Source organism: Haemorhous mexicanus, chromosome 5 (assembly GCF_027477595.1).
Source record: "Haemorhous mexicanus isolate bHaeMex1 chromosome 5, bHaeMex1.pri, whole genome shotgun sequence".
In the NCBI taxonomy this organism is placed as follows: domain Eukaryota; kingdom Metazoa; phylum Chordata; class Aves; order Passeriformes; family Fringillidae; genus Haemorhous; species Haemorhous mexicanus.
In genome coordinates this window covers 37,080,089-37,094,608 of record NC_082345.1, presented here as the reverse complement: position 1 = coordinate 37,094,608, position 14,520 = coordinate 37,080,089, and the positions used below count along the sequence as shown (strand labels likewise).

The window sequence follows — 14,520 nt, the reverse complement described above, 5'->3', positions numbered from 1 at the left end:
CAGTAAAATTATTTCTTCTTAATGTTGCAGAGCACAGATAACTCAAATATAACTATAATTGCTCAGAACAAAAAGTGCTTTGACAATGATATTGTTTGCTCAAAGAATGTTTTCATCACTGTTGGAGACACTGAGATTTATTTTAGCGAACCTTCTGAGAAGCAGGTTAGTTATTTTCTTTCCTTTTTTGGTTGCCCTTTAAGATAAGCACTGCAAATTTACAGCTCTAAAGGAGTATGTTTTTGGAAAGCATCTCTCAGTCTGAGTTAATGTAATACAAGTGTTTAGGCCTGGATAAAGCAGCAGGTCCCAGGACACACTTTTTTTTCCCCCCTTTTTTTTTTTCAAGTTCAATTTGTCATGCAAAGAAGATTGCCCAAAAGTCTCAAGGAGTTGAAACATACTGGCATTTATGAGTTTCTTTCCAGTTGTTTTCGAAAGAGAAACCAAAGTATGAAGCAAACTTCAAAGACTGAAAGGACAAAATATCAAAGTATTAAACAACAGTTCTACTAATATTATTGATTCAGCTGTATGCTAAAGTATTCTTATATATATATACTCTGCTGTTTTTTAGTAGTATTACTTTAGTAGATCTTAATTAATATTCATTTGTGTCAGAAGACCCTAGGGGCACAAGAAAACAAATCTAACTATCAGCTCTGGAAGGCTGGATATTATACTGTGATACACTTTCCAGAACAGGACATTACAGTTCTGTGGGATAAGAAGACAATGATACATGTAAAAGTTGGACCTCGATGGAAGGTGAGCCAAAATATAAACCCAAGATTTTGTGTAGATTCTCTATATTCCTGATGTGATCTGTTGAATAACTGTAATAGTCTTTTCTTCAATACTGGCTTTCCCAATGATACAGCTTGTTCAGCTGCTAGTATTTCCCAGGTAAGAAGAGATGGAGAAAGCAGCTTCTGAAGAGAAGGAGTGTATGGTTTCTACACCTACGCTCACTCTGTTGCTCGATACATGTAGCTTTGGAGATACGCAGTGATTCAGCTCTGACTCAAACATATCTTTGGGGGCTGGAAGGGAGGGGTAGTTTTTGAGTTACCCAATTCACTGCATGTTTTCATTGGCTAGAGCCAATGTAAAAGAAGCTCCCGTGCCCAGTGACATGGAGGATGGCAAGTTTGTAGTACAGATTGCATTAGACTGATGCTGGAACTGCAACCTGGGATGTAGTAGAGGCTTCTGGGATGAACAGATGGAGTTGCATGTTGGCTTTAATTAAAAAAGACAAAATACAGAAAAAGAGCTAGAAAAAAACTTACATTTAAACCTAATGGATATATCATGACAGGATTCAGTCATGATGCAAGGAGGAATTCAAGGCTCCTTTTTTTCCCAATTGCTCTTCTCTTTTCCATTTCTAAATCATCTAATTTGGTGTCTCTGCAACTCAGTCATTGGGTGCTAGCAGAGTAACCATATCAGTGCAATTCAGAATTACATTACTCTTTGTCTCAAACATGAACACATGTATGAAGATGGGGCTTATTCAGCAAAAGAAAAAAAAGCATGCTAGGGTAGAATACAGTATCAGATTTTTTGAAGTCTAAGTCAAAGCTATAATGACCATCTAATATGGTTTTAAAGAAAAATTGTTATAAGCTTCTGTCCAAATAGCCATAAAATAGTTAATTCACCAACAACTTGATTTATCAGCCATCAATACACATAGAGAAAAAAGTAGATTGTCTGTTTTTGAGTAAGCTAGCAGGGAGCTGAGTTCTACAGGTTGCATTTAAGAACACAAATACTTCCAGCTCTTTCTGTTTCCAATGACTGTTTCTTCCAGAGCCTCCCGTTGGGTAAGGTGTCTGCAGCAGACCTTAAGAAAAAAGAACTCATTAGTGTGAGCCCCAACACCCTAAAAATCCAACTCTTCTTTTTATTGTTGTGCAGGAAGGTTTATTTTCCTACCTATTTATATATGTATGCATGTATGCATAGTTCTTCCATCAGCAGCATATGCCCAAGAAAAGAAAGTTGCAGCTGTCTCTTTTATAATTGCTATTACAAATGCTCTAGCTATTGTGAACTAAAATTAGAGACAGCAAGTTTTAATGACAACAACTAGTCCGGCTTCACAATCATGATGTAATTCACCTGAACTTTTGACTTTTGGACTGGAATCACTACTGAGTTTTCAGAAAAAAATATATTACTAGATTCCAGTCCGTTTTCACAGGCAGGCAGTTAGAAGAAGTTCTGGAAAATAAGAAGAAAAACACTGATTTCTGTTAAAAGATATTTGCAATATGGAACTGCAGGCATAGCAGTGTGTCAGATATTTTCAAAGGATAAGTCAGATTTACATTCACCCTTTTTACGTAAAAATTTTTCTATTCCATGTGTGTGACTTGTGCCAAATACTGACTGTAATTTTATGAAAAAAATTCTTTTCTCTTTCAGGGCAAACTGGCAGGCTTGTGTGGAAATTTTGACAAATATACTTCAAATGATCTGACTACATCAAACAACATGGAGGTGAGAAATGCGCAGGTATTTGGAGACAGCTGGGTATTAGGACAGGTAAGTCCCATGTCCAATAAAAATGTAGAGGAAAAAGATTATAACTTTAATTTGTAAATGAGCACATTATAAGTGCATGATGTGCAGGTATTTTCTAAAATTAAGGTCACTGTATAAGAAGATATTTTAAATTTTGTGTCTATAGATATGAAATGTATTAATAATATCATATGTCATAGCAAACAGATACAAAATTTTAAATGATACCAAACAATCTCTTTAGGGAAGGATATCTTTTTCCTGTGTAAGGCAATTATAGCTGTCTGCATTTCAGTGTTCTCCAAAGTTAGGTACAGTACTCGTAGTATTTTTGGTTCACCCCAATTTTAAAAACAATTGTAATTTCTCTGGGGTTGGAGGCATCAGAATACTGAAAGTAAACAGAATCTGAATGCTGGAAAAAAGAGGCCTGGAAGAGTTTCATTCTGAACACTGAAAATAAAATTTATTTTCAGATTTATTTTTGTGGCACTTTGTAAACAGAATAAACTGACAAAGTCGAGGCAGCAAAGGGATGGGCAGAAAAGGCTCAGAACAGAAACAGGCACAACCCAGTATGGAAACTTGGTTTCTGAGGAGAAGGTAGGAGGATGCTGTAGGGAGTGAATGCTTTATAAATGGTTTATAACACACATTTATGGTGCAACTCTGGTTTATAACAGAGGAGAATAGGTATTTCATTAATCCGTGCTGAGAAGATGTTAAATTTTATAGCCTTGTGGACCTCCTGAAAACTCATTATTTGTAACCCACTCCCTTTGGTTGTCTGTCAGGACCAGTTTTTAATCTGTTCTCTCCTTGACACAGCAGGAAATTGACCAAATACCTCTCACCTCATGGAAGAATGCTTTGTAATAAAGATTTTGAGGCTTCTTTGCCTCAATATATCCCTTCAGATATATTTTATTCTACATAAAATATTTAAATTTCATAGGCAAGCAAGGCAAGTGCGTAGAGTTTACTGCTCATCTAGAAGGTTCTACATAAACAAATGTGTGAATACTTTATATCAAGTTGATGAATTTCTCTTTTTCAATTTATTGATTCAGCAGCTCCTTTAGAAAGGTGTATGGTGTTTGTATAGAACATTGACTTGTAGGATGTTATAACTTTTGCTTATGCATCTCAGACTTGGACCTTACTTTTTGGTGGAGATACATATCTGTAAAATCTCATGTAATCTCCTGATCTCTATGTCTGCTAGAGCGCTCAGGATCTAAGTTCAGCCTTGTTCTTGCTGGTTGGCTGTGCTCAGACAGACTTGGCACTTATCTGCCCCTGCAGTAGGCCTTCAGGATTTTTTCAGAAAGGACCTTTGGTCTATTGTAAAGATGTATCCTGGTCACCATTTCTGAAAAATCAAAATGCTGTAAAGGAGTATTTGATAGCTGGAGGCCTAGAACCCAGCTCTGCTACAGGGGAATGTGCTTGTATTAGCACTGTGAAGCAGGAGATGCTTCCAGGGCTCCTCCTTCCTGGGGGTGGCAGCACATATCCTCAGTAGTGTCTGAGCACCTGCACAGGAGGGCAGCATAGATGAGTGGCTGCACTGCAGCTGAGGCTGCTGTGGGACACCCCGACAATGCCTGTGCATTCATTGTCACACCCTCCTGGTGCATTACACCCACCTTACCTGCTGCACCAACACAGCATGCTTTCAGATGAACTCGTGTTTTCTGAGCTGAGTGTCCCTTTCCTATATTTTTCTGTCCTTTTTTTTTCTTTTTCAGAGATCCTAGAAGTGATGTAGTTGTATCTCACCCATTTTTGACTTATCATTATGATCTTTGACTTTATATTTAATGAGTTGTTCCCTTCCTACCACTGCTTCTTTATTTGAACTTACAGGGCTAAAGCCATCTGTAGTATGACTCCATTTAAAGTCAGTGAAAACCACCCAAGATGGATTTGGACCATGTATTTGTTTGTGATGTTACACTTGGTTGCTCTGGTAATGATTATAATGTGTCACAAAGAAAACATTTTGTCTTTATGCACTGAGCAGACAGCAGGAACGTTTTAATGCTTTAGAAAAAAACAAAAAGATTCTTTTTTGGTGCAAATATTTTCAATTACAAAAACAAATCAAGGAAAGAAGATGAAGAAGATAGAATTGCTTTTTTTTATTTTCCGATTATGAAAGTATTGAATTATATGATACTATGGTGTACCTGAGTCTGTGATAAACACACCTACCTATAAAATATTTGTGGGTTTTGTGTTTGTTTTCAAGTGTAAGAGCCCAAATGAAACACTGAGACCGTGTGAAGTACATCAGAGCAAGTTCCCTTATGCAAAAAAGGAATGCTCAATCTTATACAGTGATCTTTTTGCACCTTGTCGCAATGTGGTAAGTTTATTAAATATCCAAGGTTGCTCTCATGAAAATAATAAAATTCCAGTAACTAATTTCTTCTTGCCAGTACCCTCAGTCTGAATGTGAGGATGCAGAGTAAAGCCCTGCAAGTGGCTCCGTGTGGGTGGGCTATATTTGTGCAGAGCTCCTTGTTCCTCTCAAGACTGGAATCTAAACATAAAAGTGGTAACAGAGTTGTTACCACTTTGATTATTCAGTTATTCTACTGAATAATCAAAGTTCTAGCCTCTTTAGCTTTTATCAATACCTTTTATCTATATAGGTAGCTGACTTTTAAAAATTGTAAATTTGTATAAATTGAGGGATTCTAAAGTAAGTGTATGTGTAATGCACCTACAGCTTACTTCAAATGGTTTTATTTTGTTGTGTCCAGCTTTATATAGAAAGAAACATGAGAGAACAAGATTTCTGCTTTTGGTATTTTTTCTGTTTTTTTTTTTTCTGCTATTGGTATTTTTAATTGTTTGGCAGCTTATCATCTGGTTTTATCTAAACTCTGAGGTTTGGTATCTTTGTTTTCCCAATACATGGCTGAGTATGAGTTAAAAGAGCTACAAGAATGTCCTTCAGTTCGGTCTAGACAAGATGGGGACAATACTATTTTGTGTGGTAACCTTTTATTCCATTTTAATCCACCCATTATCAATACAAGACATGCTTTATACATTTTCCCTATTTCTGATTTTAGCCTCTCAATGGTATTTAGGTGTTTCTTTACACCTGAACAAGCAAGAACCACTATGACATTTTGTCTCAGTCTCTTTATTTCTTCATGATTATTGATACTAAATGAGATCATTACCTGTCTCAGCTGAACCTCCTGAGCTTCAGGACTGAAGCTGGATATCAACATGGTTAGGAATTTGCCTGTGAAGGAGGTTGCAGTAGCTTAACCCAAGAGATTTATTAATGTTGACTTAAGTTACTATGTAAAGAATTTTTTGAGCATGTGCCTGAGAACACAGTGATGAGTGTATTTTCAAAGTGGCAAATAATAAATAAAAATGGAACTTTTGAGAGTCTTTAAGAAACTGTATTATTATAACAACTTGGACAGATCTTTCCTCTTGAACATTCATTTTATATATCTTATCCATGCTGTGATTAGAATTTGCAAATATTATGGCAGAAATTTAGCATAATTATGTAAAAAAATCTATGCCAGGTACAAAACATGTGATTTAACTAGTAGTCAAGTATTTCTGCACGTATGCATCTATCTTGTATGGGAGAGTCTGTAAAGCAAACATCTTTCACGTGTTTTTAAAACCCATTAATCAGCATGTGAAAGTACAGCTCCTGCAAATGTAATGTAGAGTGACCTCCTATCAAGGGCATGTGCAGCTGACTGCTGGGTGGGGAGCAGAGTGCCAAGAAAAAAGCTTGAGCAGAGACTGACACTGGGGGCAGGGAAAGAACAGAAAACATGGATGGGGGTTTCCAACTCGCTTATTGTTGCTCCTGCTGTGTGGGTGGAAGATCCTGCAGTGCATGCAGGCAAGCTCCTGTCTGGGGGACAGGCAGCCTTGCAGCTCAGCTCAGGCTGCAATACCAGTTTGCAGGGAGACAAAATATTGCATCTCTGCCTGGCAGCAACTGATGGATTGTAGTTGCCCGGATAAGCACTGAATTCAGCAGGGTCTGCGGAAGGAGAAAAAACTGCCTTCCTCCTAATTCCTGACCTCAGCAGGAACTTTGGCCAAAGGCTCCCAGTTTGTCAGAAGAGCAGGATATTGCTGACCCATGGAGAGATGCTGTTCTGCAGGCATGAGAGACAGATTGAGATATTTGGAGCCAGTTTGCTGTTAGGTGATTTCTACAAAGCTACTACTGTCACTTTCAATGGAGCTAGTTCTCATGTGTGCCCCCCACATCCCCAGTGGTATCCCTGTTTTCAAAACAAGAGAAAGAATGAAAGCACAATAACATCCCTCTGCCCTTGATCCAGTCCCTGCCAGCTTCTAGCAACTGCCAGCTGAAAAGCTGTCTTCGTCTTAGATAAGTAGTGCTTTGTTACTGGGGTGGTATTTCTGTAATCTGACATGTGCCATTTGAGTGCTTTACAGCTGAGCTAGACCAGAGGCTAAACTGAAGAGAAGCATTGCTTTTAACATTCCATGTGTTGAGTAAGAACACTGTTTTGGAAATGTTGCTCAACATTACAAAAAAAGATGATTTAAACTCAAGAAATAGTGTATCATGTAGAATCGTGACATATTGTGACAGGATTTTAGAGAACGTGGATTTCTGATCTAATGAAGTTTTGTGGGCAAATTATATTAAAATCCTGATAAGTGCAGAAATATTATTTTTTTCTGCGCAATGTCAGCAGTGGTCCCAAGGTTTCTTCCCTTGGGGAATCTCCCCTCTATAAATTATTACTTTAATAACTTGGTAATCAGAGTCACAGCTCTGATTTTGTTGTTGTTCATGCAAAACTGGCAGGATGACTACAGATGGCAGTATTTGCCTTATAAAAGCAGAACTGCCAGCTTCAATAATTCTTTAAAATTGACGAACAGCAAGTGTGTGGACAAGCATGTTTGTTTGTAATCACTGACTGAATTTTTCTTTTGACTTTAACTTAGTAATAAGCTGTTCATTTGAAGTGTATATGTAAGTGTGTAGGAATAGGCCCAAACTTTGGAAAATACCTTATTTTTGTGTTTAATCCCTTCAGTCAGTCCAGAAGTAAAACTCCTGCTGCAACTGGAATTTGTACAGTGCAATTAAGCAAGCTGTTTTTGTTCTTTCCCCTCCCAGATTGATGTGACTTCTTTTATCAAAAATTGTCACACAGATACATGCAACTGCAATCTTGGTGGGGACTGTGAGTGTCTGTGTACCAGTATTGCAGCGTATGCCCACAAGTGCTGCCAGCAAGGAGCAGCGATTCACTGGCGATCTCCTCTGCTCTGTGGTATGTACCTGGGCTGGCCACGCTCCAGAGCTCATCTCACAGGCATCTCTGACTTTTTCCTGCCCAATTATACAAAGATGACAGAAGCAAGTGGATGATAAACATAGTTCACATCTCTCAAGCTGTTTCTGTGTTAGCTGTGTCATCCTTATACACCCAAATTCACTGTCTTGCTGAAAAGGGCTGCCTGTGCTTAGGGTGTGTTAGTGCAGAGACTGTGGGAAAGGCACTGCTGGCCGTCTGTTTTTCTGTGTAGGGCTCCAAAGAGAACCCAGTCTGTTCTTTTCTTTGACAGCAAGAAGGGTTCTTAGCTGTAAAATAATTCCTGCTTCAGTTCTGCTGTCACTGGACAAAAGTCTAAGAAAATAAAATCATTAGCTGAAATATTTTGTGAGACATGAAACTTTCTCTCCTGAAAGTGAGCTTTACATTTTTAGGGTGCAGAAATACATGGATTCTCTTGTTACTACTGATAATAATTACAATAGTAATAATAATAACAATAATAATAATATGCTTCTTTTCTTTTTCTTTTAGCTTATGATTGTGAATATTACAACCAAGGTTTGTACTATTTTATATTCTTGTTTAAAAAACTCGATTAATTTAGGGGCTTTTTGACTTGATGTATGTAGTTTTAACATTACTTTTATTTTTAATGAATGAAGGTTAGTGGCCCAGCTGGGTTGCATGATCCTAGTAATCCCTAGTGCCTCCATTAATAAGTTCATAATGTTAAATGTGGGGGCGGTGGATTGATCCATCATCCTACAATATATGGCAGCAGTCAGGGAGAAGCTCTAGAAGGACATTTCCTTGTGTTTGTACTGTAAATTTCAGAGCTGGGACCTACAATATTTGGACATTGATGGGTTATGGGATTTTGTGCACAAGTCTCACAATACTGTACTGTAAAAAGAACAGTACCTTAGAATGAGAGTGGTATTCATTTCACAGAATGAATTCCTGTGCCATCCCCTCCAATATTTGGATACTGTGCACATACTTTATAGGGAGCAATAGATACTGAAAAGGGAAGCTTGACTAATTGCAATGAATGAATGAATCTGAATTTTAATGTGTCTTTTTGATGACAAGGATGACTTGCATCTTATAATGAGGATCATTATAGAAATTATTTTTTTCTCCTCCAGTCTGGAGGAGATGCCACAGTAGTAGCATGTACATCTTGCTAGGTATAACTCACTTCCCACAATTACTTTGTAATAGGGAATTTTATCTTACTCAAAAAGGTTTGAGGACATGGCTTTAATGGTGAACATCATGGCAGGGGTCTTAAAGGTCTTTTCTAACCTTAATCATTCTATGAAAAAGTAGGAAGGAGTACTGGTTTTGGCTAATTTTCTTCATATAGTTAACACAAATTTAATAATATATTTTGTATTTCTGATGACAGTGGTCTTTTAGCTACTGCTTACATAGATCAAGGCTTCTCCCAGTTCTCATCCTAATCCACCAGTAGGCAAGCTGGGGCTGCACAGGAGGTTAGAGGGGACAGAGTTGGGACAACTGACCCCAGCTGACAAGAGGGATGTTGTAGAACACATGATATTGAGTTCAGCAATAGAAATTGCAGGGGAAGTTTTCTGGGACTGGCATTGCTTAGGGTTCATCTAGATGTTGGTCAGCTGATGGTAAAGAATTTTGGCTATTTTATCACTTTTCTTTGGGTTTTTTTTGGCAATTGTTTTCTTTGGTTTCCTTTTCTTTTTCCTTATTTCTCTATAAACAAAACTCAAACCAAACCATGATTTAACTGTCTTTATCTCCACCCATGAGGTTTTTTTTCAGTTCTTCCCCTCTGGTTCTTTCATGAGGTGTGTGGTGAGTGACCAGGTGTGTGGTGCTTAGCTGCTTGTCAGGGTTAAAGTCAAGGACAGACTTATGCATGTTTCCACTACCAAGTGGAACCAAGTAGAAAATCAAGACTGAAGTTTTTTATATTATGCAATAAAAATTTTTCTTCCCGTAGGTCTTGGTGAAGGACCCTATATTTTGGCAAGTTTTGGAGTGAATGACACAATTATAGGGGCTAATGTGTCCAGCAGAAGGATATTTCCCTTGCCTAGAACTGGAGCACATGGAAATGTAATTTTCAGTTTCATGATAACTCCAGGTCTTTTCAAAGATAAAGATTTATGTAAGTGTTCTCAGCAGTTTTGCTAATGGTGAGATATATATATATATCAAACTGTATGAATGATTTTTGCTGCATCTTCTAAATGTCCTAAAGTAGGCTAGATATTTTTAGGTTTTGGAATAAGTGGCCAATTTCAAAATGAAGGAGGGATTTAAATTTTAATTTTTTTAATATTAGAAAACCTCACTTCCAGCTTTAAAGTTGAATTTCCAAAAATTATTTTAGAAGTATTGATACAATACAAGTGAATAGAGTAACTTTGTGAAAAAATCCAATTAGTTTGTAAAACTGGAAACTGGTGAATTTTTCATAAGTGTCTAGAAAATATCAACACTGAAGGTCAATGCAGGATATTTTTGTCTCCAGTAAAATTGGTTCTACCTTGTGTTTCCACATTATTTGTTACTTTTCCTGACCTAGAAAGTGTGCATCTCAGAATGATCAATCTATTTCTGTATTGTTAACAAACAGCATCTCTGTGCAACATAGAAGGTAGTTTCTTAGGTGAAGAGCTAATCCTCAACTCTATTTTTTACTTATCAGAGCCTTACCCAAACTATACAACAAAAATAAACCTGTTCAAATATTTTTCCTTCTGTATATATTTTTCTTTCTTCACATATGTGAAGATTTTGCCAATTAAATCAATAAAGATTTTGTCATTGCTTTTTCAAATAACTAAATGTGTTGAAAAAATCACAAATTCTCAAAAATCAACATAAAGAAGGGCTCTCTCCACAGAAAAAATTCAAACTAAGTTTACAAACATTTGAATGTTTGTTGCCATGGGAAAATTAGGTTTTTAGATGTGATTTTGAAATGAAAAATACATACAACAGAAGAATCAATTCAGAGTTGTCAAATCCCTATGTAAAGTGAAAGTAAATATTTCATTATATCTGTGCAGTACGCATGTGGAAATGAAGGATGAGGTAATATTCCTCTTGATTAAAGAACTTCAAGACAGTATTCAAGTTGAAAATCAAGGATGAAGTCAGTCTTCTTATAAAGCCTCACATTTTCATAGAACTTTTTCACTTTTCATTTGTGGCATGGGTAGAGCAAATAGAGGTCAGGTCTCTTATTTGGCCATAGATTTTCTTACAGTATTTCTGGACATGACTGCATATAAAAAAAAGTCTGACCTCAATGTTCTTACCATGTGATATTATTTACAAATGAAATTTTGGCCCTGCTAAGCTGTCGGACTTTTGTCCAAACTTGAGAAAAACTCCCAAGATATGCAAGTTCCAGTCTGAGACTGCTTAGGAATTATTTTTGAAAGTTAGTAGCAGTTGGCTGAATGCAATTTTGGTCTAACTGAAGCTCCCTGGTGGTTCTGGATTATATGATCATTTGGAGTCTCTTTTAGACCCTGCACTCCGTTTCCAGCTGTCTTTTGTGCAACATAAAGCTGATTTATTTTTTTTCTTTTTTTTTTTTTTTGGTGAAAAGAGAGTTTTTAAAAGGAGCCACTTAACAGCCAATATATAGGATTTAATCTTAATTATAAGTTGTTTTCTGTGAAAATATCACCATTTTAATTTTTTTTTTTCTTATGTGGAAGCTCTGTCTCTTGTTTCTCTTGAATCTGCCGAAAGACCAAACTACTTTCTGTATGTACATGACAATGAGACCATCGGGTTGGAGCAGTGGCAGGCAAATGCCTCCTTTCAGAGACGAGCCACCTTCTTCCACCACCAGGGTCTCTGGAGTCCAGGGCTCAGTGCCTTCGAGCTGCACAGTAAAAAAGGCTTTTTCATCATTCTCACTTCATCCAGAGTTAAAGTGGAAAAGTATGATGGTTCAGAAGAATTCAAACATTTCAGTAGCTTTAGTATTGAAGGTAAATTTTACATAATTCTCAGGGATAAACATTCTTTTTCTGTTTGCCTTCAGAGCATTTTCTTTCTTGTATTTCATCAGCAATAGTAATAAATATTTTTTCCTATTTTTAATTTCTCTCTGTCTTCCACTCTATCTAAAAATGCTATTATTTTCTAACTTTTGCAGATAGGATGGTCACCTTATTGTTGAACTACATTTTCATTGGCTTGCTTTTTCAAAATGAAAGTGGCATATCACAAAAAGATGTCTGTTAATATCTCATTAGTAATCTATAGATATCTATTCTTTTAAATGAATTGGGTAATTGTGTTGCATCTGCAACCAACAGTATCTTCAATATGTTTAACTGATCTTTTAGGTTTTGAAACAGAGTATATTGCAAAAATGGATAGCTGTTTTTATTGTCAAATCTTGAAGTTTCTTTTAACTTGAAGAAATTTAAAATACTTGAAACTGAACAAATTCTCACCTATTGGAAAGTTCTGAAAAAATTGTCTGTTTGGTTTTCATTTTTTCATTTATCTAAAGATCCCAATGTGTGTTATAGAAAAGGTTGTACATTTAAATTGTTTATTGACTATTGAATAAATTAAAACCCCCTTTCTTTCCTTCTCAGAACTCAGTGCTTCTGTGCCTTACAGAAGGATGTGTGAATGGCGATATGAATCTTGTGCTAATCCTTGTTTTAAGACATGTAGTGATCCAGAAGGAATAGCATGCAAATTTCTTCCTCTGTAAGTAAAATTAATCTCATTTTGCTACTGTATTGTTTTTTGTAATAAGCATACCATATGCTTTCTGAAAATCACTGCTGCTGAAATATCCATTTAGTTTTACTATCCAGATTTCAATATCATCCTTATGAGAAACTCTCAAAAGTCATGTGAAAACATTTGTTCCAAGCCTCCCATTTCCCACAGTTTGTATTCCCATTTAGATGTGCTTTCCAACACAAGAGTAAGAGGGTTTGTATTTAGCCCAGAGGATTAGCTTCTGGTAGCGGTTAAGTAGAAAGCTGTTAAATTAAATGAAGGCTATTTCCTTCTGTGGATTTATAGTTGCATCCTAAACAAGCACACCATGATGTTACAACAGCTACATCTTTATGTGTTTATATGACAGAGATCAAGAATTGTAGGAATAGTAAGGGAGGAATACGCCCTCTCCTGCAAGAAGAGGGAACTTTTATACTGGCTGATGCCCACTGGTGTGAAGGGAGGGATTTCAGAGGGGTGATGGTAGCTTGGGATTTAGTAAACAGATTTCCTGTCTCAGTGGTTCTCCCCTGGCCTCTATAAAACCACAGCAAACTAAAAGGAAAAATGCCTAAAAGCTCAAGGCACATTGTGGTGGAAAATAAAGGATATTTTAGATTTCAGATTCTCTAGGCATATGTAATTTATGATTAGTAATACTACTAATATGACTAATTTTCTCTGTTGGTATTCTTAGCTTTTTCCTTATGGGAACACTGGTTGTTAATGTCATGATTTTCTTATTGAAAAGTCCCCCAGAATGAAAAAGACATGGGAATATAGTGATTTGTCTGATTTTCCTATGTTGAAAGGACACAAGAGAAAGGCTTTATGGAGTCGATCTAAATATTTTAATATCTCAAATGAACATATTTGGATAAAACAAAAGTCTTGTAGACAAGTTCATAATTCTGTGAAAATCCTTTCTGTTTAGGGATCTAAACTTACATCTGGTTGTGGAAGATAAATGGTCCAAAGCTATCATATTCATCAGCCTATGCAAATAATTATTAACAGTTTAGAAATAGAATTATGCTGCTTAATAACTTTGTGGCCTTGAAATGCCTCAAAATGCTATGTTCATAATTTCATTGGAAAGTTCTCAGAACTCTGATAAGACATTCTAATGGTTTGTTTAGAAAAAGTAAAACAATTTAAAATTAACTTATACTTCTACTGTGGCTCTAGAATTGACTATACAATATTTTAAAGGGTTGAAGGATGCATGCCATACTGTCCCAAAAACATGATCCTTGATGAGGTCACACTTAGATGTGTTTATCCAGAAGACTGTGAGTATACCTTATTATGTTGATCTACTGTTATAAATTACTCCAAGATCCTAGGAAAAGATTAATCAAATGTAATTTTTTTACAGTTAAATGCTTTCTCAGAGCATATTTCTGCTGAAGATTGTTTCTCTTGGGCATTGGCTCCATTCTCAGTTATCCAAACTACAGCTTCTGCATTCAAAAAGTTCTATTTTACATTGAATTTTCATATTTCTCAAATAGTGGGTTATATATAACCTTTTGTGATTATGTTATACTCAGAGCAACTATATTTGACTATATAATGCTAGTATATTACACATCTATAAGGGAGAGATTCCAAATGAAAAAATACAGCTGTAGCAAAAAGTTCAGTCTTTTCAGAGGATGACACACCACTAACAAATTCAGCTCACCTATTTTGTAATTTCTGGTGTGCAAAGATACCATATTTCCTTATTCTGTAGGATAAAGAGTTATAGTAACATAAAGATTTAGTTTTAATACTGTATCTTATTGTACAAATTTTGAATTAAATAGGTTATGCTTGATATTTGCTGGTAAAAAGTTATCTCAAATAATATCTTCTAAGGATGTAATGTACTTATTTCAACATTTTACTATTTTGGATT

At 36.2% G+C, this 14,520-nt stretch overlaps 1 protein-coding gene across 1 annotated transcript in view; it reads left to right on the top strand.

The window, feature by feature from the left end:
• Positions 1-14,520, top strand: part of OTOGL (otogelin like) — a 91,945-nt gene that overhangs the window by 48,359 nt on the left and 29,066 nt on the right. The window contains exons 26-35 of the mRNA XM_059847928.1: positions 31-165; positions 622-768; positions 2,437-2,556; positions 4,790-4,906; positions 7,697-7,853; positions 8,391-8,417; positions 9,847-10,014; positions 11,582-11,860; positions 12,479-12,596; positions 13,830-13,909. Of these exons, the coding sequence (XP_059703911.1) occupies positions 31-165; positions 622-768; positions 2,437-2,556; positions 4,790-4,906; positions 7,697-7,853; positions 8,391-8,417; positions 9,847-10,014; positions 11,582-11,860; positions 12,479-12,596; positions 13,830-13,909 (1,348 nt within the window). The remainder of the gene's footprint in view (positions 1-30; positions 166-621; positions 769-2,436; positions 2,557-4,789; positions 4,907-7,696; positions 7,854-8,390; positions 8,418-9,846; positions 10,015-11,581; positions 11,861-12,478; positions 12,597-13,829; positions 13,910-14,520) is intronic.